Source organism: Gobius niger, assembly GCF_951799975.1.
Source record: "Gobius niger genome assembly, chromosome: 12".
Classification (NCBI taxonomy): Eukaryota; Metazoa; Chordata; class Actinopteri; order Gobiiformes; family Gobiidae; genus Gobius; species Gobius niger.
In genome coordinates this window covers 30,772,456-30,798,604 of record NC_136863.1, presented here as the reverse complement: position 1 = coordinate 30,798,604, position 26,149 = coordinate 30,772,456, and the positions used below count along the sequence as shown (strand labels likewise).

The window sequence follows — 26,149 nt, the reverse complement described above, 5'->3', positions numbered from 1 at the left end:
TCTCTCTCTGTCTCTCTCTGTCTAACTCCACTATCCCTATATTTTGCTCTCTTCCCTCCTTTCTGTTCACTTTCTCTCTCCATTTCTTTCTCCTCTCTCTACCACACTGTCGTCTCCTCCTCACCCCGATTCTCTCTCTCACTTTCTCTTAGCTTCTCTCTCACTCTCCCCCTCCCTCTCCTCTCTCTCGCTCTGTCATTCTCCATCTTTATATGTCACTCTCTCTTCTCCTCGCTCACACTTTCTCTTCGCTTCTCTCTCTGTCTTTCTCCACTATGCCTATATTTCACTCTCTTATCCTCTCTCCCACTTTCTCTTAGCTTCTCTCTCACTCTCCCCCTCCCTCTCTCTCTCTCGCTCTGTCATTCTCCACTATCTTTATATGTCACTCTCTTCTCCTCGCTCACACTTTCTCTTTGCTTCTCTCTCTCTCTGCATTTTTTTTGTTTTGCTCTTTCTCTCTTCTTCCACTATCCCTATATTTTGCTCCCTTCCCCTTTCCCTTCTCTCTACCAGACTGTCACCTCCTCACCCAGATTCTCTACTCACTTTCTCTTAGCTTCTCTCTCCCCCCCCCTCTCTCTCTCTCTCTGCCTGTTTTGCTCCTTCTTTCTTCTTCCACTCTCCCTACATTTTGTTCTCTTTCCCTCCTTTCTGTTCACTTTCTCCCTCTCCATTTCTTTCTCCTATCTCTTTACCATACTGTCTCCTCCTCACCCAGATTCGCTCTCTCACTTTCTCTTAGCTTCTCTCTCTCTCTGCCTTTTTTGCTCTCTCTTTAACTTCAGTATCCCGATATGTCACTCTCTTCTCCTCTCCCACTCTCTGTTCACTTTCACCCTCAACTTAATTTCTTTCTCCTCTCTCTCCTCCTCAGGCAGGCTCTCCCTAACCTTTTCGCTTCCCACCCTCCACTCTCTCTGCCGTTTTTGGTCCCTCTCTAATTCCACTCTCCCTGACGTTTTGCTCTCTTCCTCCTATCTACCTCTCTCATCACATTCTCTCACTCACTCCATTGCTTTCTCCTACATGCTCTCGCACTTTTCTCTTAGGTTCTCACTCTCTTTCTCATTCTGACCCCACTCTCTGTATGTTTTGCTCTCTTCTATCTCCTCCTCTCTCCCACTCTCTTTTCACTCTCTCTCCCCTCTCCTCTCTCCCCGCCACTCCCAGATTCTCTTGCTCAGCTGTTTTCGCTCTCTAATTTCCTCTGTTTCCTTCTCTCTCTCACTACTTTTCATTTTCTCTCTCTCACTCCATTTCTTTCTCTCTCTCCTCCCCACACACACTCTCTCTCACTTGCTCTTCACTCTCTCTCTCTCTCTCTTTGACCCCGCTACCCCACTATGTCACTCTTTTCTCTCTCCTCTCCCATTCTCTGTTCACATTCTCTCTCACTTCATTTATCTCTCCTCTCTCTCTCTCTCTGTTTTTGCTTTATCACTTTGTTCTCTCTCCTCTTTTCTCCCTCACTCTTCCCCCCATCTCCCTCGCACACCTTTGAGGAATCTTTGGATCTTCACCAGAGGTTTGTTCTCAGCAAGCACCCAGTTTTGTGGTGAGCTCATCCCACAGGCTCAAATGAGGTCGACCTAAAGTGTCTCTTGACCCGAGAGTGGCACCGTTGGGTCAGTGTGAATCCAACCGCAGCCCTTTAAGCTGGTTTAAGGGGAGACACTACAGGCAAAACTCAATTTTTTCAGTTTTCAGGTTTTGGGCCAAATTGGTCTCTGAACATATAAGCTTTCACTCAGAAACAGAAAATATGCCTAATCTTCACAAAAACATGTTTAAATATTGCGCTGATTCAATGTTCCCCCATAGACTTATATGGGACAATGCAATTTCAAGGGCCTTTTTCTCAAAATACATTTTTCTGACATTGTGGCGACACTATGTCCACGTCAGTCGGACCTAAAGACTTCACATTTTCCAGCCTTGAACTGAACAATATTTGGAAGATTTATTCAGAGGGATTTTTTATTATCTAATCTCTAGCCCCATTTATTGAGTTTTGAATGTCAAGAAATAAGGCGAAAATTACATTTTTACAAATGTTTCCACTAAAAATCAGCTTATTTTAAAACTAAACAAGAAATCCAAAATCCCCTCTGAAAAAGTCTTGGTAATTTGAATGTAGCTCTGTCCATTATTCAGATTTCGTCGCCGAAAAGATGGGAAATTTGGGGCATTTTTAGGCATAAAACACCTTGTTCTTATATGAAAAGATAAAATGACAGAAAACTTGCAATGTATTTTTTCCTCACATTTATGCCAGTGATCGACAGCAAAAGTTTCAAATTGATATCTGTAAATTTAAAGATGTTTCCCTATTCACCTGCAGTGTCTCGCCTTAAACAGCTTCATTTGAACTCTGGGACGGAGCGGCTGTGGTGGTAATGTGGCCGACCTGCGAAAACTCCAAAGCGTCGTCCTCATGCTTCAGTCTGAAAAGCAAACTCACCATCGTGAACCGGGCCCCTCAACACTGGACGCCATTTGACATCATTTTTTAGCTGTTGTCAAGCTTTATAACAGGGGTCGGCACGTTTGCTTGGTGGAAGGGCTGATTTTCTTCATTGTAAAAAGACCGAGGGCTGGACCTGCCAATTTTAGCCCAATGTAAAGCACCATTTTCTACAAATGCCAGTGTTGTATGTACACGATTAGGGCGACCACTAAACGATAGTCTGGTATCGGGGGAAAAGTTTAGGTTCTACTGGTATCTAAATGTAGTTACCGGGGGGGAAAATACTGTTTTGATGTTGTTGGTCAAGGGACAGCATTAGAGGAAGTGACTTGGTTATTTTCCCCAATTTTTTATTACAATATTTTCTATACCCCTCCTGGAAACGCCACCTTATCGTGGTGGAGGGGTTGGATCACCCGAATGATCCTGGGGACTCTGTTGTCGGGGGCTTCGTGCCCCTGGTAGGGTCTCCCATGGCAAACAGGTCCTAGGTGACGGGTCAGACAAAGAGTGGTTCAGAAGCCCCTTATGAGAGACCAACAGGCCCGGTTAGAACCATGAGGCCGTCCTTCCGTGGACCCACCACCTGCAGGAGGAGCCATAAGGGGCCGGTGCAATGTGATTTGGGCAACTCCAACAGCTGCCTCCACGACCCGGCAACGGACAAGTGGAAGAAGAAGGATGGATGGATGTATATTTTCTATATTTCCCCAATCTATTCCCCATTTATGTTTGTCCCAATTCTTCACACAATGTTTCCTTATTTTGAGCCACATTTCCCCCAAATTATTCCCCATTTTCACACATTTCTTGCCATCGGAGATGAACCCGATGTTGTAAATTTGCAAATCTTCCAAACACTATTGTTTCGTTTTCTGTTTCTAAACGACAGATATTTTTGTATAGGGATCGAAAAAAGTATCATTCATTTATTTTCATTTATTTATTTATTTAATATGGACATAGCAATTACATTGGACGAACCAGATGCAAGTTTTCAACACCTGTCCATAGGGGGCTTTTAGGCTTTAAAAATAAAACACATTATTTAACACGGTTACAAAAAAACAGATTATTAAACTAGATTTTACACATTTTACACATGTGAACACCTTTGGGCCGATTTGAGCCACTGTTTGAGCCTCTGGTAAAGATGGTACGTTCAGAGCCGTAGGGAGAGAGTTCCACAGTGTAGCCCCTCTGAAAGAGAAGCACGACTGTCCAAAAGATTTTCTAAATTTTGGGAGCACACAATCCCCATTAACTGAGGCTCTGGTGGAAGGTCTGAGAGAGCCCCCCCACCATGAGGCCAGAGAACAGAGGTGACACACAATTGTCAGACATTTAAAAGTCAATTTCAGTATACTAAAATTTACCAAGTTTTTCAAAAGTAAAAAGCTTGTGCTTTTGTATATCACAATGATGCCTCTCAAAGGTTTCTTGTCAAATATCTTGATTGCCTGTTTATACAGAGAAGTGACTGGTTTCAGAGTGGCGATTCAGGTTCTGTTTGAAGATTTTATGAAGAATTGACTGTATTTCACACATTTTTAGAGCATTCACAGGCATTTGATCTTTCATTTGTGTCATATCATCCTCAAAATCATCAAAAAAAACATCCTGAGGGCCACAGGTTCTTAGCAGAGGCCAGACGTTGCCTACCCCTGCTTTATAAGAGACAGGGTGACCTCAGATCTGACCGATAAAACAATCATCAATATCTCCAAAACAATAACAGCACTAAACATTTGTGCACGCGTTTTTACATTGCTTTGTCAATATTGAAAAGTGGGAGTAGGTGGTAAGGAGGGGCAAATATGAAAATGGCTGTACAGCACAACCCAGAGAGGGACAGGTGGTCTCTCCCCTCTTCCCCCACACTGCTCTCTCTCTCTCTCTCTCCCTCATATCTCCATCCTCTTCTCCTCGCACCTCCCTCTCTTTACCCTTCTGCTACTTTATCTGTCTCTCTCTCCCCTTTCACACCCCTTCCTCCCCTCTCTCTCTCTGCCTCCCTGTCTTTCTCTTCGGCACGGCAGCAGATGTGTTTGAGCATGGCCCGCGACTCGTTCAATATTTGCCTGTGTCTTACACGGGGAGATCAAACCCGCATGACGGCGCCCAAACTTGGCTCCCGGTTGAAAGGCAGGGCTTGTCGGGCTGGGAGGTATGGAGGGCTCTGGGGGGACAGGGCGGGCCCCCGCGGCAGGTGGCAGGGCTCAAGGCAAGCCCGTGGTCGGGGGAGCGGGCACATGGGCGCGGGCGATGCTACAGACTGGCACACAGCTGGTCGGAGGCGAGGGGAGCCAAGAAACATGGAGGGGTAAGTCGCTGGAGTTTAGACAGGGATGAACGGGGAGCGCACGACTCACCTGCAGTCACCTTGGGGATCAGGATGCGAGCGTAGGGTACATGCTTCTAAAATATAAAAGAAATATAGCAGTATAGTGAGTTAATGCATGCGTTTCCAGGGGCGGACTGGCCATATGTCCATTCTGGAAAAGCACAGAAGGGCCACTGGCTCTAGGGCCACCAGTCCCGCCTCAACCGAGCTTTACCCAAATCTAAATGCTAAAAAGAAAAGCATCAAAATAGCGAGAAAAAGAGGATGAGAAAAAAACAACAAAAATGTGGCGACGTGACAAAAAGTTTCCGTCACTTTTGTAGGTCTTAGCTTTCAAATGAGGCGTTACATTGTTGCTCTCCAGTAGAGAAGCTTTTAGATTTGGGTAAAGCCCAGCATAAAAAAACATGAATCTAAAAGGAATTCCGTGGAGTATGGTGCACCACAAGGGTCAATTTTGGGACCGTTATTATTGATTATTTATATTAATGATTTTGCTTCCGTTTCTGCGACCACCTTTCCAGTTTTTTTTGCTGATGATACCAATGAAAAAAATAATAATAAAAAGCCAAACTGGGGAAAATGCACTCGTTAATGTTAAGGCGGGTGGGCGGTTAAAATATGTGTGGAAGTCACAATTACGCTAATTTGGGCCAGGCTGGTCAGAGTCCAGGGCTGTTTTTCAGTCCCAGTCCAGCCCCTGTGCGTTTCCGATGATGTCATGTTTATAAAGCAGCCATTTTGAAGACCAGAGGGGAATCATGCTGCACTACTACAATATGTAACAATATCTCACCTCACTGATCGACTGAAGCATTTTGTATGTGATCGTAATCATTGCTCAAGAACATAAGAGCAAAACCGCGGCCCAGAGAGCACACGTTTTTGTACAAAACTAGCAAACTAGCATGTAGACGTAGCTGTAAGTTCATCTACAGCACGATTTCACAAAAATCTGCTTCCACTCCTCAGACTAAATGAACTCATCAAAGAGGTAACAGGAAACCTTTGTTAATTTCACAGTTAGTCGTGTCAAAAGTGTGTCAGTTTGACTCAGTGTTTAAAGCAGGGATGTCCAAACTTTTTTTTCCTGTGGGGCCGCATACTGAAGCGTACACAGGGTGAAGGGCCATAGATCGGTAGTTAGTGCCGCAAAACCTTTGACTAGCAGAGGTTTAAATTGCGCCCCAAATCTTTATTTCTGCTCAAAACCTTCATGCCAGCTCTGTCTCACAGTGAAAGGTTAGTTGTTAGGTTAGAATTGTGTGGAATTATTACATTTCAAATAAAAGGGACTCTCTCTGATGATGTGTCCCGAATCAGCAAAAAGGCAGAGGGCCACCAAAAATTGGTCTGAGGGCCGCATTTGGCCCCCGGGCCGCACTTTGGACACTCCTGGTTTAAAGGGACTAGATGGGATCCAACATTTTTATACTCGCTACTGCCACCTCAGGGCTTGTGCGTAACTGCAGTTTCTAGATTGAGCTTGTACATGACGGTACTTTAGACCCAACTTTACATTTTGAGTGACAGTGCAGGATTTTAGGGGCAGTTGTGGTGAACAGGTCTTTTTGGTCTGTTAGGACATTTCTGGAGCAAGTAGGGGGTAGAAAATACATACGGCCTGATTTTAGTTTGTAAAACAGCTTTTTAATATTTCTGTTGTCAGAAAGAAATAAAGGAAAAAAATAAAAAGAAGTGTGAAGAAGGAGCTCTTTCTAACCTACTCTGGACACCTGTTCGTTTTTCTTACCTAACAATAATGTCAGAGAAAAGTGCGTCTGGCTACGAGGATGGGAGTCTATTAAACCAGTGTTTTTCAACCACTGTGCAGTGGCACACTAGTGTGCCGTGAGATATTGTCTGGTGTGCCTTGGAAAATTATGCAATTTCACCTAGTTTTTTTGTTTGTAATAAATTCATTATTATCCGCAAATAATGTACAGTTTTCAAATGTCTGTGCCCTCTAGTGTTTCAGCAGAGTAACCATGTAATACTCTTCCATATCAGTAAGTGGCCGCAGGTTGTGATGATCAATGGCATTGTGTTTAGCGAGACTATACGGTGTTCCTACTGAATATGGGCTACAGAGTTACTTTTTTTTTTTTTCTGCTTGTGGTGTGCCTCGTGATTTTTTCAATGAAAAATATGTGCCTTGCCTCAGAAAAGGTTGAAAAACACTGTATTAAACCCTTCCTACAGAAGAGGACACTCGCCAGAAGTTGGAATTTCTCTCCGGGATTCAGCGATTATCACCAAAATAGTGTTTGTCTATGACTGTCTCTTGATAGATGTTTGGTGAACCTTGGCCAGAATCAAAGTGGATTAACTTTAATAACCAACGCGAGTCTCATAATGTAAACAGCGACGGACCAGAGCGGTGGTGAGTGAATCAAAACGTGTGTTAGCTTGTGTGTTAGCTTGTGTGTTAGCGTGTGTGAGAAAATACTTATATTTGTCTAAAAAAAATAGTACTCCATCATATGAATGCCTATACTTTACTTTGGAATGGCTAAAATAGCATGATACAGATCCTTTAAACTGCTCAACACATTAGCATTTTACCGTGGTTAGCATGTGCGGCTCACATCTATCCACCTCATTCCTATGGCCCATAAGCCCTTGCATTTAAGTATGGGAGGGATTTCCGGTTTGACTGAGTCTGCTGTTTGTTTTGCTCTGATCCACTTTTTAGGAGCTTTAGAGACTTAAACTGTGGGAACACGAGCTGTCGAAGCAGAAACTAAACTGCGATTAGCTGCGATTAGCTGCGATTAGCTGCGATTAGCTGCGATTAGCTGCGATTAGCTGCGATTAGCTGCGATTAGCTGCGATTAGCTGCGATTAGCTGCGATTAGCTGCGATTAGCTGCGATAAGCTGCTCACAATCATTTTTTTGTGAGTATAAAATCTGCTTGGTGCTTCAATATTTTGTAAAATCATACATTTGTCTCCTGTGAAATAGCAGCTTGTTGTTGTCGTTGCTCCCTCCAAGTGGTGAATCTTGCTCATAAACTCAACCCTGTGAAGACTTGGGATGTTTGAAATATCGATACCGATACCCGAACGATACTTTTCTCGATACCTACACTAAATTATTTGTCATTTAGAACTATAAAACAGATGAATTATGTTAGTTTATTCCTTTCCTTTCCATTTCATTTCTTTTGCATTGTGTATCATTTGTTTGAGGTGAAACAACAACAAAGGGCGGAAAAAAAAAACTTTCCAAGTGTTTGTTTTTCCCTTTTTTCCCTTAAATGTTGCTCTTATTAAAACAAGACCCCCAATTTTCCCAAAATGTAAAATTTTCTCCCAAATCCCAAATCATTTTTTCCCCCCACAATATTTCGCTTTTTTGAATCCCCAAATATTTCCCATATGTAGCATCCTTTTGTTTTCCCCAATTTTTCCCACCTTTTTAATTTTTTTTTCAACTTGTCTTTCACTTTTTTATAAATCTGGATGACCAACAGCATCAAAACTTGAATATAAAGAATGTTTTATTTCTTTTGGGTACCTGATTTCGATACTTTTATTTTTTCGATACCGGTAGTACCTAAATCTTTTTCGATGCCATACTGGTATCGTCTAACAGTATCCAGCCCTCGCCGTAACTAACTTTATGAAAGGAATTTTACCTCCTGCTCGTCTAAGTCAGAATGACGTCCAGATGACTGAAAAATACTGAGCTCCACCTAAGGATAGTTTATCTTTCCGTTATGTTGCCATTTCTGTGTTGCTCTGTGACGCCCTCCCATGCATACTAAATGTACTGCAACACAGTGCATTGGTGTAGCTTGGCCTTGTCACCACTAGATGTCCTTAGTGTCCATGTTTTTTTTTTTTATCCATTCTTTGATTACCAACTGCACAAATATATAATGTCCTGTGTCTGGCGGGTCACTAGGAGCGTGTTTTGTGCTGGCAACAGAAGAATCCAAAATACTACGAAGTGAGCTTTTAAGAAAACAAAAAAAACAAGCTTGCCAATTGAATTACAAATGAATTTTTAAAGATGAGTCCTGTTTGGCTCACTGAAAACCCTCAAGATGAAATGTTTGTTTCCTTGATGTCATACGGACAATGAAAATGAGATGATGAGGGGGATCATGGCTGTCTCTATCACTCCTCTCTCCCTCTTTCTCGCTCTCCTCTCTCTTATACTCCCTCTCTTCTCTTCTCTTTCCCTTTCTTTTCTATCCTCTCTCCTCTTCCCTGTCTCTTCTCTCCTTCCTCTCTTATCCTCCCTCTATTCTCTTCCCTTTCTCTCTCTTTTTCTCTCCTCTCTCTTATCCCCCTCTCTTCTCTTCTCCTGCTCTCTCTCTTCTCTCCCCTTTCTATCTTCTCTCCTCTTCCCTGCTCGGTCTCTTCTCTCCTTCCTCTCTCTTTTTTCTTTCCTCTCTTCTCTCCGCCCTCTCTCTCTCTTCTCTCCCCTTTCCCTCTCTTTTGTATCTTCTCTCCTCGTCCCCTCCTCTTCTCTCCTTCCTCTCTTTTTCTCTCCTCTCTTATCCTCCCTCTCTTCTCTCCCCTTTCTCTCTTTTTCTCTCCTCTCTCTTATCCTCCCTCTCTTCTCTTCCCTGTCTCTTCTCTCCTTCCTCTCTTTTTCTCTCCTCTCTTATACTCCCTCGCTTCTCTTCTCTTCCCTGTCTCTTCTCTCCTTCCTCTCTTTTTCTCTCCTCTCTTTTATCCTCCCTCTCTTCTCTCCGCCCTCTCTCTCTCTTCTCTCTCCTTTCCCTCTCTTTTGTATCTTCTCTCCTCGTCCCCTCCTCTTCTCTCCTTCCTCTCTTTTTTCTCTCCTCTCTCCTATCCCCCCTCTCTTCTCCCTCTCTTCTCACGCTCTCTCTCTTCTCTCCCTTTTCCTCTCCTCTTCCCTGCTCTGTCTCTTCTCTCCTTCCTCTCTCTTTTTTCTTTCCTCTCTTCTCTCCCCTTTCCCTCTCTTTTCTATCTTCTCTCATCTCTCCTTCCTCTCTTTTTTCTCTCCTCTCTCTTATCCTCCCTCTCTTCTCTTCTCTCCCCCTTCCCTCTCTCTTCTGTCTTCTCTCCTCTCCTCTTCCCTGTCCTGTCTCTTCACTCCTTCCTCTCTCTCTCTCATCCTCCCCTCCTCTCTTCTCTCCTCACACTTTCTCCTTGCCCCCGTCTTTCTCTTTCCCTCCTTTTCTCTCTCTCCTCTCACCTTTCTGTCTCTTCCCCCCGCCCTCCTCTCTCTCACTGATGGCCGTGGGTAGTGAAATGTCAGAAATCGTCACTAGTGCTCATTACATCTGGTATATTGGTAAGTACATGTACTTCAGTCGAGTCACTGGGCTATAGAACAGGATGTGCAGTGAAAGAACACGTGTATATATATTTATGGAATATATTATTTAGAAACACAAATAAAATCAACGACAAATGATCAGACATGAGCATATACAGAGGTGTTTAATAAACTTTTCTACGCTCTGGGACGTCACAGGAACAAATTCTATAAGTACTTCATTTTTTACAGTAAAGAGAGAGGACCTAAAATACACATTTCAAAGCCAAGGTTTTTTTTTTACTTTGTGAGGAATACAAATTTTGTACAACAATACCCATAATAGTCTCTTACTCCTGTATAATAAAAAGTCCACTTGAATATTTATAATAAAAACAAAACAACACATCCTCAGGGGCGGCGGGGAGGAAAGAAACAGTAACTTAAAATCTCCTTTTTTCTAAACAAATAATCATTTCAGTTTTGGCAACAACAAAGTCCAGCTTGTGCCGCCAAACGGTCCCAGAGTCCGTCCGGGAACAGCCCGCTCAGCTAAAAAGGAACTACGGCAATATAAACAATTATAGCAAACACGGACTTTTGTTTTTCGATAGAAAAGCCACGAAGCCAAGCAGGGTCCTCCCTCCCGCAGCCAAAAAAGGGGGAAAAAGTCCAAAGTGTAACGATCCTCCGTACGATCACATTCAGCTTGTGCACTAATTTGTACAAAAGAGAGAGGCGCGGCGCTGCGTTCACTGGCCCGGCGCACTGCAAGGAAAAGGGACTTCGGGATGAGGATCTGATTTGGGGATTTTTGACATATTTTTGGAGGGACAGTGATTTAGTGGTAGAACGTCTCACTCATAATACGGAGGACCAGAACTGCCAGAACATGTTATTCAATGGTTGAGACGGGAAATAAGGAAAAAATACAATTTAGAGATGTAAACTTGAAACGTTTAGAGATAAATATGAGGGGGAAAAATGTAGTGGGTTTTTATAACCACTACATGAAAAAAAAATCTGTGTTTTCACCTGCTGTGTCTTGCCTTTATTTTTGTTAATTATTTGTTTGTTTGTTTATTTGTTTACTCATTTATCATTTTTGTATATCTTTTTTAATGTATTTTTTTATTATTATTGTTTTGGCAGTTCTGGTCCTCCATACACTAGACTAGAACTAGGCCTATATCACTTCAAACAAAGTTATCTGCCAGCGCGGTAACATTGTATGACAGAAGTTTGGTTGGTAGGGCGTCTTATAATACGGAGGACCAGAACTGCCAGAATATGTTATTCAATGGTTGAGACGGGAAATAAGGAAAAAATACAATTTAGAGATGCAAACTTGAAACGTCTAGAGATAAATATGAGGGGGAAAAATGTAGTGTTTTTTTTTTTAACCACTACATGAAAAAAAATATATATCAGTGTTTTCACCTGCTGTGTCTTGTCTGTATTTTTGTGAATTCTTTGTTTGTTTGTTTATTTACTCATTTATCATTTTTGTATATAATTTGTATGCATGTATTTTTGTTGTTGTTGTTTTGGCAGTTCTGGTCCTCCGTACACTAGACTAGAACTAGGCCTATATCATTTCAAGCAAAGTTATCTGCCAGCGCGGTAACATTGTATGACAGAAGTTTGATTGGTAGCGTCTCACTCAAAATACGGAGGACCAGAACTGCCAGAACACATTATTCAATGAGTAGATTGAGGCGAGACCTTCAGGTAAGTAGGGAAAAAATAGAGTTATTTTAAGATAAATATGAGGGGGGGAAATGTATCACAAGTTCTGCCTATTTTTATTTTTATTTTTTTTACCACTACATGAAAAAAAAAAAAAAAATCATCATTGTTTTCACCTGCTGTTTCTTGCCTTTATTTTTGTTCATTATTTGTTTGTATATTTATTTACTCATTTATCATTTTTGTGCATCTTTTTTATGTATGTATTTTTTTTTTTATTGTTTTGACAGTTCTGGTCCTCCGTACACTAGACTAGAACTAGGCCTACATAATTTCAAGCAAAGTTATCTGCCAGCGCGGTAACATTGTGTGACAGAAGTTTGATTGATTAAGTGCAATTTTCTTACCCCGGTGGAATATAACTTTGCTCGAAAACAAACCCTAGAAACAGAGTCCGACAATTTAAGCTATAACGGAACAAGCCCTCCTTTTATTGCAGCGTTTTGGTGCGAGGTTTTTTCTGAGATGAGGCAGGTCTGGTCGTTTCTAAGTCTGCATTGATTCACTTTCTCTTTGGGATAAGGCATTTCCTAACTGTGCATATTCTCTACAACACTCCCTGATATGTTCGTTTAAGTGCTAGTATGTGCTCGAATATGAGGTGATGCCGCTTCTCAGGGCGGCACTTTTATGTTGTTTTCATGATTATTGCTATAAATATTATACCTGCTCTTCAAAGTCCGTTTATGGGAAAATGGGGGAATCGTGAGAAATCGGGTTTGTGAGTTTGATTCCAGCGACATGGAGCTATGGCACTTAAGGATCGACAGAACAGTCAGTGCTATTATGCCCAAAGTGTTTTTTTTTTTCCCTCCTATGAAAGGCCCTGCTGTACAAAGACTAGGTTAAACTCGAAGATATGTAGAAGGTGGCATGGCGGGGGTATCTCTCACCAAGAAGGTCCCAGGTTTGGGAGTTTCTACGCTCTCCCTTTTGTTGGTGTGGGATTCCTGCGGGTCTCCCACCTTGGCCTAAAACACACAACACACTAAGATAATCTCTCAGCTGTCATTTAAAGATGGGTCAAATACAGAGGACACATTTCCCTACAGGACAGTGAAATATGCAAACTAATTGTGATCAAATTTACAAAATAATGGCCGAAATTAAGCCAGAAGCCTTCATGGGAACAAGTTGAGAGTAGTTCCAGGTCTAAGAGAACCTGTACATTTATGTTTTGAATCTTTTCTATGTAATATATAGTTTGTAAGCATAAAAACAAGTAGGGTTAGTGTTGAGTTACCCTTTAAAGTCAATGTTTCCCTACAAAACATGGAGTTTCTTCAGGCTAAGTCTGTTGATTATAGATTATGACGAAGCTTCATGTTTTAAGGAAGAAAATGGGCAGTAAAGGTGCATAAAGGTGCTTTTTACGCAAATGTTTTAGGAATATTCATACATACATGACATTCTAGTGAGTCATCCGCTGTGTGGGTGGTCAGAAGTACCCCACACCCAATTCACAGAGATTTAACTATAATGTCCTTTTATAACCCTTTACTTTCAATCACAGTGGCCTCTATAACACTCCAGGGTCAGATGCTTTCAGAGTTTCTGGCAGGGTTTCTCTACTGATGGAACCATCTCCATGGCTACGCATACATTCCATACAGAAACCCTAGAAAACAATTTGATCCTCGAGCATCATAGCGTCCACCGTGATAGAAAGTAAAGGCACCAAACTAACCACTCATACAGTGAAATACGCATTTTTCATAAAAAGACAACAACACGACAATCCAGTTGGTCCGATTGTTTGTACTTTTGTTCTATCTCTCTGTAAAAACAAAGGAATAGGCCAATGTTCTCCTGCACTCAGACGAGACACGGTCGATTGACGTGCCTAAAGCCAGACTCTGACTGCGAGCGCGAGGTGAAGCTGAAGCGAAATGTCGGCGATATTTGAAAACCTCGAAGTTCTCTGCATTTGACCCAAACCAAAGAGAAACCGATCGGAAAGGGAGACGTTGAGCATTCAAACTCCACTCCAATCTGGAACCTTTTGCGTGAAAGGACGTCTAACCGCTCTGCCATAGTGCTTAGGAATTTAAGCATAACCCCCTCTTACCCTGAGTTTGACCTGAATCCCATAATTGCGACAGGGCCGAATGACATCAAGCGTCTGAATCGCTGCATAGATCATCGCTGACAAGTCTGGGAGCTACCATGAAGCTAAGGATGGGGACTGGCAGAAGAAAAGCTCAGAATGAACCCGCCATTAAAAACCGGGACAGTGAACGCATCGCCGCGCCTGTCTTATACAGCAAACTCCTCCTCCTGCAAATGTGTGCAATCCAGCAGCGAGATTGAAAACATGACTTAATGTTGATGAGTTATGCCAAAGTCATCTACTCGCAGGTGTACGTGTGCGGTGTGAAACATGTACAGAACTTGAGCACCTTCAAATACTCTGCTTCTACTGCATAAGCATTGCTGTAGGCCTACAGAAAAGAAAAAAAATGGTTGATGGCCATCCATCAGCCAAAAGTTCAACCATATTTTGTACAAGATGTTCATTGTGATGTCACTGTATGGGTGAGATATTGTTTCTGAATAGAATCTCCAAACAGAAAATCCATCCACGGTTTATTTTTTGTCTATGGGTATTCTATTCTTGTGGCTTTTATTAGCTTAAAGATAACACTGCGGGAAAAAAGGACGCCAGTTTTGGGGGATGAGTTTGGGAAGAAAAACCAGTTGGCAACTGCTTGACAGTAAGCTAACAGAGGCTATTGCTAGCTATAGAGTTCGGGAATGTGATGTCTTATCGCTAAGCATTATGGGATTAGCAGAAATGGTAAACTAACATCTTAAAAGTTAAAATACTGGAGTTATTGTTCACATTAAAACACCTGGACACCACAGCGTGTTAAATGTATTTACCAGCAGTAACCCAGAGTTGTTCCACAGCTATTTTCTCCACTTTTTATACTGTTTTTAGCTAATGTTAGTCAATGGAAGTGTATGCTAACAGCTGCAAAGATGGCGGATCTCCATGGTAACTGTGGAATTTCCCGAACTCATATGGGAGCGAGAATTTAAAAAGTACTTTTTGTTTAATATGTTTTGCCTCTCATCCAAGAAGCAACTTTCTTGCTAATGATAGCCTGGTGTTGATACAAAGAACCATTTACAGTCCACAGATTTGCTGTGTATTTTCCTTTAAAATTTCTTTTTTGCCCCTTTTTAGTCATTATGGTGCAGGGCTTGTCATTCTGACCTCCACATGTTTGTCTTATTTTCCTTTCCCTATTTAAATTTTCATTGTTGCCCAATTCTACAGTAATAGGTACAGGTGCTAGCTCCAGAAACGCAGCCAAATTGCTAGCATGAATGAGCTTCAGTTAGCCCGCACTGAATACATTGCTATTCTACCGTTTAAGTATGTTACAGCTACAACTAATTTCAAAAGCAGTATCTGGCATGAAGTTCAGTAATCATCTAGCTATCAAGCACACATTACCATATACATTTTCCTTTTTGTGGAAAACTGTTGAAAAAAGCTGTAGAGCAAATCTGTTAGCTTCTACTTAGCGGTTTCGACGACACCTTCCCAAGTTTTGTAAAACACTTTTAAAAACAGTGTATTTTGGAAGGTGTTCTCATCATTTCTTTTGTGAATCAACCGTCACATTTTAATGTTGGATTTGCTTGCTCTGAGGATGAAACATGATAAAAGAAAAGGAAAAAGTGCTGGCTATTTCTCAGGTGTCAACAGCTAGCTTGAGGCGTAAATTCTACCCTAAAACATTTCCGGATTTCCTGTTTGGAGATTTCCTTCACAAGCTGTATCTCTTACATACTTATCAAATGGACTCAAGTTATATTGAACAAATCCTACAGGAGAATATTTACATGATATGGCCAAAGACATGAGTTCGGTGAAAAGGCCTGGACGCACTTCTTTCCACATGTTATTCTTTTTTTTTTAAGGATAGCTTATGTTCCAGTCAAAGCTACGTACAGAACCTTTGGGTTAATGGAGTGGCTGGACCTTGTTTTGAAGGTTGGCAGTGTGTATCCAACCACAGAAACAACGCTAGCATGCCCATCACTCACCTGTATTTAAAACAGAGAAATCGGGGTCAATGTTGTTATGAATGTCCCACATGATGCATTATTCTGTCTTTTTTAGAGCCTTTGAAAATGTCTGGGAAACAATGGATATTTTCTGGATAATTGCCATACCAAAAGTGCCACGACAGGACACAAAGAGACTCCTCCAGATGAGGCATTGAGACAAAAAAAAAACAGCAGTGGGAATGAGTTCTAGTTTGGCAAGTCTCAATCAAGTCTCAAGTCGGTGATTCACACGTCGAGGCCAGTCCTGTGCCTTTACAAGTCCTTTCATGTCTTCATAGGGTTAACGAAGGCAATAAGATTTGGACAACAACATTTGCTAATACAATAATTTGGTTGCTTCGTACCAACAACCTGGTAACAGTCTGATTGATGTTACAGCAAATAACGTCAGCAAAGTAACATCAATCAGGGAATTCAGGACGAGCTTTCATTGGATAATTTGGAACTGTTTGGATGACGCACACTTTGTTTCAGCCAGTTACAACTAGTCTTAAAGGAACAGGCCACCGTTTTTCCATACTGAGATATGTTCTTCCCTGAGCAAAGACGAGTTGATGACGACCAAACGACCAAAGATGTTGTTAGCATTTGGCCTCTCCCAGTATATTCCTATAGCTCCAAACAGGGGTGAAGTTGGAGGCTACCACGCTCTTCCATGGGTACGCACAAAGACCAAACAGGTACGTATCAACTTGTCTAAACTCAGGTAAGAACATATCACAGTATGGAAGAACTGTGTGCCCTCAGTCACGCAAAAACAACAAAAGATGCCGTTAGCATTTGGCCTCTCACAATGTATTGCTATAGCTCCAAACAGGGGTGAAGTTGGAAGCGACCAGAAAGGTACGTATAAACTTGTCTATGCTCAGGTAAGAACATATCTCAAGAACATATGTGGAATAATGGTGGCCTGTTCCTTTAAATACTTTTGAAATAAGGATGGCTTTTTTGTGCCACATGATTGGTCCAAATCTCGGATCCACCAGGGAAGCCCAGACATAACAGCTCCAATACCAGAGGTTAGCAAGTCTCTACATCACAGACAGGCCTTGTGGAACTGTTCATGTCCAAGGCAACGTCAGAGTTATTAGTGCTCAAATCCAGGTCCAGTCTCAAGTCCATGTGATAAACTCAAGTCATTAAATGAGTGACTCAAGCCCACACCTCTCCTAAAAACAATATCCGCTCCCAGTAAAATTGCTTAGTTGCATAATAAAGGGCAATCTTACAAGTCCTGTATTACGTATGTCGTGGAACAGAGCACGCCGGACTCTAGACATAGTTTAATGAAAGAAGATGGTCAAAAGCTCAAAAAAAGACAGTTTGGCATTGTGTGGGACCGGTTTAAGATTTGTCAAACATGAAAGAAGAGTGATTTTCAAACAGCCTCATGTAAACGTCCACAAAAATATAGCTTTTCTTGAAAATCGGGGTGGTACAATGTGTCGAAGAATGTATGCTAACCCTGATCTTATATTAATGTTACTATATACATCCAAATAAGTTTGGCTCGAATTTTCAGTCATACAGCAAATCCAGGGTCGAGAACCTAAAGGGCGTAGATGACATTCACAAAGATGATCAAATGCTTATGTAGAATTATTTTTTGTCCATAACGGTGAAATATCCTGGCAGTGGATACAGCTCATCACAAGCTTTTATTGGATATACTGTACTTCATACTTCATACACGTCGCTGACGCCCTTTCGATTCCCACCCCTCGTAATGTTCATGGCTTTTGAAATCAGTTCAAGATTAGTTACACGTTTTACATCAAGTTAAACAAATAATACAAAAAAAATTTAAACGGGAAATAAAATCATAAATCGAGTGAACTGTTAGAAACCACGGCAACTGTACAAAAACAAAAACAACAGCTTTGGCTTATATCACTGATGTGTTTTCCGGAGTCCGTCTCACCAGCTCAACTGGACTAGCTTCTTCATCTTGCATCGCGCGATAAATATTCTACACTTTTAAATTATAGAATGATCCATTATTGCAATAAATTCTATTCTTCTTTTTTTTTTTTTTCAACCCAGCGACAGTACTGCTAATAAGTAGTCTTGACTTTTGTATGCGGAGCGTGGTGAGCATTTCCCCGCTCGCCTCTTGGCATCTTCAAACATGAGTGAGTTAATCCAAAGAGGCCACTTGATATAAAGGTCTGGTATTCAAATAGACCCCTTTTCACGGAGCATGACGTTTGTTCTGCTTTGCTCAAAATACCGGTGGCAGACGACTTCCTGTCCCGTTATATTCATGATCAGCCTGACGATTGCACATAATTGAGTCTTTTTGTTAGTCCGTAGTGCACAAATTTAACTTAGCATTGGCTGCTAGCTTCAAGACAGAAACATTGGTAGAACTGGATGGAGCACTTTGACTAGTGGCCATTGCGTGGTATTGCAGCATGGGCCGTTCAAGAGCGCCATGACCCCACTCTTTAATTCGTCTCCCCATGTTTGAGGTAAACCCGGCACAGAACGGCCCGACCCAATCTGAAAATCGAATCCGTGACCTTCTTGGTGCGAGACACGAGCGCTCTAGCCCTAATCTAGCTAGCGTGCATGCTTTAGCTCTGGCATGCGGAACACAGTCAAAATGGCTATCCAAGATGGCGCTGTGTTGATTTCAAAGGCCTGCGTACACATTATTGGTTTCTCTCATGTGCAACACTACCCGCATCACGTGATGGAATCAGACCAACCAGCACAGTGGGAAGCTACAGCGAGGCTAGGCTAGGTCCTAAAAGCAATTTTTTGAGTGGTACAAAAATATTTCAAAAGGAGAAACAGGCCTGGATGGTAAAATAGCTGATGATCGCCACATTTCTGAAACGTGCCCTGTCAGTCGATCAAGAGGATCATGGTTGCTCTATGACAAAATCCTTCCTGGAGTACCACAGATCGGCCACTGATGAAAAATGAGAGCGGTCATGGGGGGGGTGGTTTGTACCCTATCCTAGATAATCCTAGATAATATAATACTTCCATAGACACAGGTGCACCTGCTCAGTCGTGGCCATTGATATCAATACTCTCCCATTTTGGATCACTGGGGCTTGAGAAACACCTGCCTTTATGGACACAGTGTCCTTCAGTGAAATATTAACACCCTACTCCTCCTATTTCCAACATTTCGTAAGTGATTGCGCATCAGTCTTCAATAAGGGTTCTTGATTCATCTTCATTATTCTGTAGTTGAAGTGTAGAACGTTTCGCCTCGCATCCTAAAGACTTCATCAGCGAACTAAAGTTGTCTACCACGGACTATTTATTTCCAATTGTCTCACTAATTAAAGTTACCATGGGATAGGAGGTCGTTGTTCCTGGCATTTGAGTTAAACCGAAACGAGCGCCATGTTTGGTGAAAAGGATCTGTTCCCGAGATAAAAATGGACCGTTGTAATGGCAATTTACAAGTGAAAACCCCCAAAAATTCAAACTTTTGTATGGGCAAAAGTCCTACGAATGACGTCCGGAACGGGGCAAAAGTCATGTAACTCGATCCCTTAAATTGAGCGGACGGTACGATTTAAATAAGAGTCCTTTACCTGTAGCGGATCAGCCTTCTCCGATTGGTTACACCTGGCAAACAGCAAAAACAGCAACATAGTGTCCGAAAGTAACTAGACCAGTGACTACAGTAACTACCCCCTACGCGGTTCTCCGAGTACCCTGCTGCTTCTGCGTGTCCAGTCCCGCCAACTGAGGTGCCATTGCCGCGTTTGAAATCTTACAAATTTGAAATAACAGTTTTGATGAAAGCTCCAAGGACCCTGGAGGATGAGGTTTCTCCCGCATCTTTCGACCCGACGACCGAAGCCATTCTACCGGGTGGCGTTTTATTTCATTTTTTTTTAGGTCACCCACGAGTCCATCCGCAGCCTCTTGACCGACGGACTCTCCCGGTCGCTGCCGTCATAGGAGCTACAGGAGGAGCTGAGGCTGTCCGCGGGGGAGCGCCCTACCACGTCCTGCCTGCTGGGGGCGCCCTGCTGCTGGAGCTGCTGCGCCGGCTGCTGCTGCTGCTGCTGATGATGGTGGTGATGATGAGAGGGGAACCCGGAGGGAGTAACTCGCTCACGAGGGGGGGAGATGGGCTCCGACTTGATGCAGATGCCCTGGCTGGTGTTGATGGAGAGGCTGGAGCCCTGAGGTAGGTGACCCCCGCCACTGTGAGGAAGAGGAACAGGGAGGCGTTTGAGTGGAGACATCACGCATGCAGGAAAAGACAGTTAAGTTTATGAAACTGGCCTGAAAACGGTGAAAACAAGCTTTCACTTTTTGCTAACCGCATGCTAACAAATCCATGGCGCAGTGATGAACAGGTCAGAGCAATGATTTACGGAGCATAAAAATTTCAGACTAGAGCGCTTCAACAATAGAATATTAGTAATAATAGTTAAAGGTGCACTATGCAACTTTTTAGGCTAGAAAGTAAATATTATTATTAAAGGGTTTTTGGTGGGTTTTTGGAATGGAATGTGAACGTAACCATGGATACGTACACATTCCAGCGTCCTACAGGCTATACGTTTGTTAAGTGGTGACGTCTCAGCTCTACTTCCGGGTCCACAAATGTGCGCGAAACTACAAAAAACTCTTCAATACCACAATCAATATTTCAGAAACTCAACAGAGAGTTACTGAACATACTTATTTATCAGACCCATCGGCCAAAAATACTGTACCTACTGCTATAAAAGTAATATTTACCAAAATCGGTAGTTCCGGTTTAGCGGACATGAATGCTAACGGCACAGCAGCTACGCTAACCCCGGAAGTCCCGACTTTAGTGTTTTTTTTAGCATAGGTGCTGAAATTTTGGCTAATGACTCTGAGAAATAAGTAGGTTCAGTAACTCTCTGTTGAGTTTCAGAAATATTGATGGTTGTTTTAAAGAGTTTTTTAGTTTTTTTTTCTCGCATATTTGCCTGTCTGCTAGAACCCAGAAGCGGAAGTCGTGACGCCACACATAACAAACGTATAGATACAGACGGCATCTCTGGAATCGCCCATATATGGTCATGTTTGAAAACAGTTAATTTAACAAATGCTGAAATATGAATATCGTTTTCTGCTAAATAAAGATACAAAGACATGGAGAGGAGCAAAATGGTTCAACAGCCCATAAATACATAAATAGTGGAGATGATTCTACATGTTAGCATCGTGCTAGTGCTAGCTACAACTGCCATTTTGCGTCTACTGAACAATCTGCTGTGAAGAAACATCAATATGGACCCGATTTAGACTTTACTTTATTTGTATGGGATAAATAAGTTTATATTTTTTCAGAAAATGGCTCGTTTCCCTGAAGATTCTATTTTCCCTCTCGGCGAAGCCACTCCCCCTCCTATGACGCGCTGCTGTCTGTATCTATCTGGATGGACTTTTTTTTTTTACATAAAAAGTTGCATACGCCAACATTTTTTATCTTCATGAAATTCTATCAAACCATGGCTAAGGCATTGAAATCAGAAACAGCTTTCGTAGCGTTTCTCTTTGATCCATCTGGAATAGGAAGATACCATTGGACATTGAACATCACTCCAAACTAGTCCAATCTCACGGCTTCACGCAAAACAGTAAAAGTCTGTGTGAGTGAAAAAGCGTTTGGGAAAAGGCAAGTGTGAAAAAGAAAGGTATATCCATGCATATGATATAATTAATTAGTGGGACACGGTTCTGCTGTCGTTTAAAGATTCATTAGGCCTAGATAATGCGCGAGGGGCCATGGAAAAAGGAAAACGAGCCGACAGTAATCTACTTAGTTGAGCTCAATTTCCGACTTTAAATTGGGTCTGTACAAGTTACAAAACTCCAGAACCAGAACGAGATCACTCAAACCCATGTGAATGAAGAAGCACTATCACCGTGAAGCTTTCGTCACTTTTCACTCACCGGGGGAAGAGCAACCATTTTCTCCCCTGAAATAGAGCACTGTCACTCCTAAGTATAGCTCAACAACATAAACATTTCGCCCTGTGACGTTCAGAAGTCTTTCGAGACAAGTTGGATCACGCCCCGTACACCCTCCTATACACTCACACCAGGGAGCTGAGCGCCGCCTGGCCCAGTGGGTGCTGTTGCCATGCCGACACGGAGCCGAGTGACAGACCCGGGGAGCCGAAACCCTGGAGGGACGAGAGGTCTGCGCTGCTCAGGGAGTAGTCTGTGGACACAAACACAAGACGATCAGCGTCCAGAGTCAAAACAAGGCGTGCCCGGCAGGTCGTGTATACAGTACGCAATGCCCCGACAGTCTCGAGGGTCAATGAGCTTCAATTAGGGTGAGGGGCGGAGCCAAACGCTGGTAGATGCTAGATTCATACTGGGCTCTGATTAGATGCTGAGATCCAGGAAGGAGGGACTTCACAAGAATAAAATACATATATATAACATTTAGATTATTATATCACTTTAAAGGAATAGGCCACCGTTTTTACATACTAAGATATGTTCTTACCTCACTTTAGACGTGTTAATAAATCCCCGTCTGGTCTTTGTCCGTGCGCTCTGTCACGCAAACGGAGCACATACGCAGCCTCTCCCACATGTCACATAGCTCCAAAAAAGCTCACGATAGAAGCTACCAAGCTCTTCCACGTGTTCCCTATTTAAATAAAGTTACGTGAAGTGTTTTCATGCGAAGTATATTTACCCAGAAATGTAGCACGTCGATTTTATAAGCAAATAAAAAGGGGGACTATATTGTGAGGCGTAATGATACGAGGAGTAAAACGTCCGCGCAGTAACTCCTAAAGGTTATTGACGGAAGTGAGCGGGGGAAGTCTTTAGGAGTTACTACGCGGACATTTTACTCCTCGTATCATTACGCCTCACAATATAGTCCCCCTTTTTATTTGCTTATAAAATCGACATGCTACATTTCTGTGTAAATATACTTTGCATGAAAACACGTAACTTTATCTAAATAGGGAACACGTGGAAGAGCTTGGTAGCTTCTATCGTGAGCTTTTTCGGAGCTATGTGACATGTGGGAGAGGCTGCGTATGTGCTCCGTTTGCGTGACAGAGCGCGCGGACAAAGACCAGACGGGGATATATTAACTCGACTAAAGTGAGCTAAGAACATATCTTAGTATGTAAAAACGGTGGCCTATTCCTTTAATGGACATTTGATAAAAACGCATCTTGATCAATGTCTTGCAATGTCTTGTCTTTGCTTTGTGCTTGCTTTGTGTTTCAATTAAGAAAACGTTTTACGAGTGGTTTGGTTTCTCTTCCTGTCATGACAGCGTGGTCTGTGATTGTTTACAAAGTTCCAGACGGCGCTGCTTTTGAACAGATACAAAAAGCAGGAGTTGAGGGCTGACCAGGCACCTGAATGTAGAAAATTATAGTTTTAAATGAGCATAAAACTAGGGCTGAAACAACTAATCCATTAATTGACGATAACTGAAATAGTCGACAACTATTTTAGCAATCGATTAGTCGTTTTCTGGTTCACACAGACTCAAATAGAGCAATTATGACATAAAAATGTAGTATTTTTGATGAAAACCTACTTTGTTTTTATAGTTAGGGTCTGCAGCGTCTGTGTCTCATCCAATCAGAAGCAGAATTAGCGCTAAGAGCCTCCAACAAACATTTACTTTATGTTCTCTCCATCTTACTCCACTTTAGCTTTGTGTGATTAAAACATTGAAACCAAGCACCATTCACAGCCAAGCCATTAATCGATTAATCATACAAATAATCGATGGCTTAATTGAGTACAAAATAATCGTTAGTTGCAGCCCTACATAAAACCCATTGAATGAATTGACTTAAAAACACAAAACGTTTTTGTCAATAAAAAGCAATTATATTATTTTTACAATCTTCAAATTGAAAAAAAAAAAAATCTCTAATGTCTATTGCTTTCTACAGTTAGATATCCCATTTTATTGGGCTTATTTGTGTAGATAAATATTTTTTTGGTTTATATTTGGCTTGTTTTCTGGTAGTACCTATAGATTCTGCAGTCATATGACCCCAATGACTTTGTAAATATTACCAGGGCTGTCTACTTTTTACAAAGAAAAAGGAGGTATAACACTTGGTGGTACATTACAAGGTTCTCTATAAGAAGCTATAAAACAGAAATAAACCCGAACGGAAATAACGCCAAGAAATGCCCTTGGACCTGCCTTACATTTATGACACTGGTTTCAAAACGCAACAATCAAGAGAGTAAATCTCGGTGTATGACTCTCTAACAAACAAATACACAAGAGAATCCGAATCCCCCCCAAAACCCTCAATACAACATGGCCCTCGCGAGGCGTCTCCGCTCACCGGTGGGGTTGTAGGAGGAGGGCATGCCTGAGTACACCAGGCCCTGGGGAGCCAGACTGGGGGTGCTCACGGACACCACGGGGGTGGCCAGGGACTGAGAGGCCGCCGAGCTGCTCATCCTCTGGGTGTTCTGGGAAAACAAAAACACACAACAGTCAGTACATTGAAGAAGTGTGTCCCTGAGAAACTTTAGTGCAATACCGGCTTCGGCCACAAGAGGGCGGCCGTGTGCTGTGTATAAGGATTTATTTACTGCAAGAAAGGAATTGTTTTATGTCTGTAGTTTCAAATAAGACAAGGAAGTGTCTTCATGATGTTGTGCAGAGTGAAATGAAGCTGATTAATGTATATAAAAACTAAATGCAGTCTTGTATTAGTTTAGCCGTTCATATTACCTTATTATCTTCTTAGGGGAAAGATAATAAGGTAATACGATGATGCTAAAATGACTCTCAAAAGCCCTTTTTCTTCACTCTGGTAACGTTGGCATCACGACGGTGCACTTTGACCATAATGCAGAGGGATTTAACAGTGCACAGTCACGGTGAGCTCACACGGCTCTAAGCATCACTTAGTTATTAGAAGAGTGACCACAGAGAGGTCCACACACCTACACGGAGCAGCCCTCTCCGACACAGCCACTCCGATGCAGTAAAAACAACAGGATTCCTGAAAATCTTCTACTTCTTACTTTCTTTCTTAAGTACATTTTGTGATGAATACTTTTAGCCTACTTCACTACATATAAGAGCCTGTCGCTGATTCAAAATGAAAGTGTTTTTGAAGTTGTGGTTCAACATTGTGGCTGTGGTCACTTTGCAGACACACCACAGATGTAAAGTCAGTCTAATCAGAAAATGGAAACTTATATTTCAAGTATATTCATCTGACACTTTTGCTCCAGTGTCATACTTTTACTTAAAGGCACTGTACCTGATTTTGTTTTTAGTTAACAAACAATGAAAAACGGTGTAAGTAACATTTTTTCTTTCCTTTTTCTTCCGTTTAGCAAATTCATTTGGTCTGAAGTGCTTCCCACGACTTCAAGGTCACAGTCACAGAAATGGTAACGCACTAGCCTGCAAGTTCAACTGATACAAATGCTTTATTATTAGATACACAGGATTTCTTCTACAATATGTAAACATTTCTGATTAAGTGATCAGCTCAAGAACCAAAAGAGGTCATGTAAACGCACTTTTACATCACGGATAGGTTTATGGTCGTAAACAAATCAGGTGTAAAATATTAGCAAAAAAACCCATCCATTCTCCTGCACAACGTAATGTATTTTGCGCCTCTTTAGAAAGTGATTTAGAGTTACTTTGCTCCTGAGAGTGTTTTTTATTTGGTCTGTGAGCTACAAGGGTCAGACGAGCTGCACAAAGGAAGCAACTCTTCCCTGGAAGTCCATCAGCGATCACTTCAAGAGGATCAAAAGTGAACCTTAGAGCTCATGCTACAGTGTACAGGATGGAAGGAAAACAAAAAAAAAACTGTGATATTCAGTATGTCTTACTTATTGCACTGTTTTACTAAACCATTTATACACAGCGGTTCAACCTTAAAAGAAATACTAAATGAGGAAATCAGCAAAATCATGACTGAAACCGAACTTTCGCTTATTTTGAAGTTCCCATATGCTTTGCGATGGAAGATCTCAGTGTTTTTTTTAAAGATGCATTATGGAACTTATTTGTGACTAATTTACTGACTAATTTTCTGACCCAATGGCTGAGTGGAACCTTTCGATCCCAGTGGCCTGTACAACGCTCCAGGATCAATTGTTGTGTAGGTTTTCTGGTGAGAGGGTCCGTCAGCAGTGAAAACCTACCAGAAACTCTCAGAACAATTGATCCTGGAGCAATGGGCGAGGGACACACCTCCCTATGGTTCTCATGGCGCGGAGCTGACTTTGCTGTAATACCACCCCCTTGTGGCCATGGGCATCTCCA

At 42.0% G+C, this 26,149-nt stretch overlaps 2 protein-coding genes and 1 long non-coding RNA gene across 4 annotated transcripts in view; 1 reads left to right on the top strand and 2 right to left on the bottom strand.

Annotated features, from left to right (window-relative positions):
* Positions 1 to 4,787, bottom strand: part of mctp2a (multiple C2 domains, transmembrane 2a) — a gene marked incomplete at its 5' end in the record, with an annotated part of 111,629 nt that extends 106,842 nt beyond the window's left edge. The window contains one exon of the mRNA XM_079568396.1: positions 4,598 to 4,787. Within this exon, the coding sequence (XP_079424522.1) occupies positions 4,598 to 4,787 (190 nt within the window). The remainder of the gene's footprint in view (positions 1 to 4,597) is intronic.
* Positions 1 to 26,149, top strand: part of LOC306971228 — a 534,022-nt gene that overhangs the window by 499,935 nt on the left and 7,938 nt on the right. The gene's annotated exons all lie outside the window — the stretch shown is intronic.
* Positions 18,869 to 26,149, bottom strand: part of mef2aa (myocyte enhancer factor 2aa) — a 154,440-nt gene continuing 147,159 nt past the window's right edge. For both annotated transcript variants that reach the window (XM_079567398.1, XM_079567397.1), the window contains exons 7-9: positions 24,195 to 24,324; positions 21,943 to 22,066; positions 18,869 to 20,064 (exon numbers count right to left, since the gene is read on the bottom strand). In XM_079567398.1, the coding sequence (XP_079423524.1) occupies positions 19,749 to 20,064; positions 21,943 to 22,066; positions 24,195 to 24,324 (570 nt within the window). In that variant the 3' untranslated portion in view covers positions 18,869 to 19,748. The remainder of the gene's footprint in view (positions 20,065 to 21,942; positions 22,067 to 24,194; positions 24,325 to 26,149) is intronic.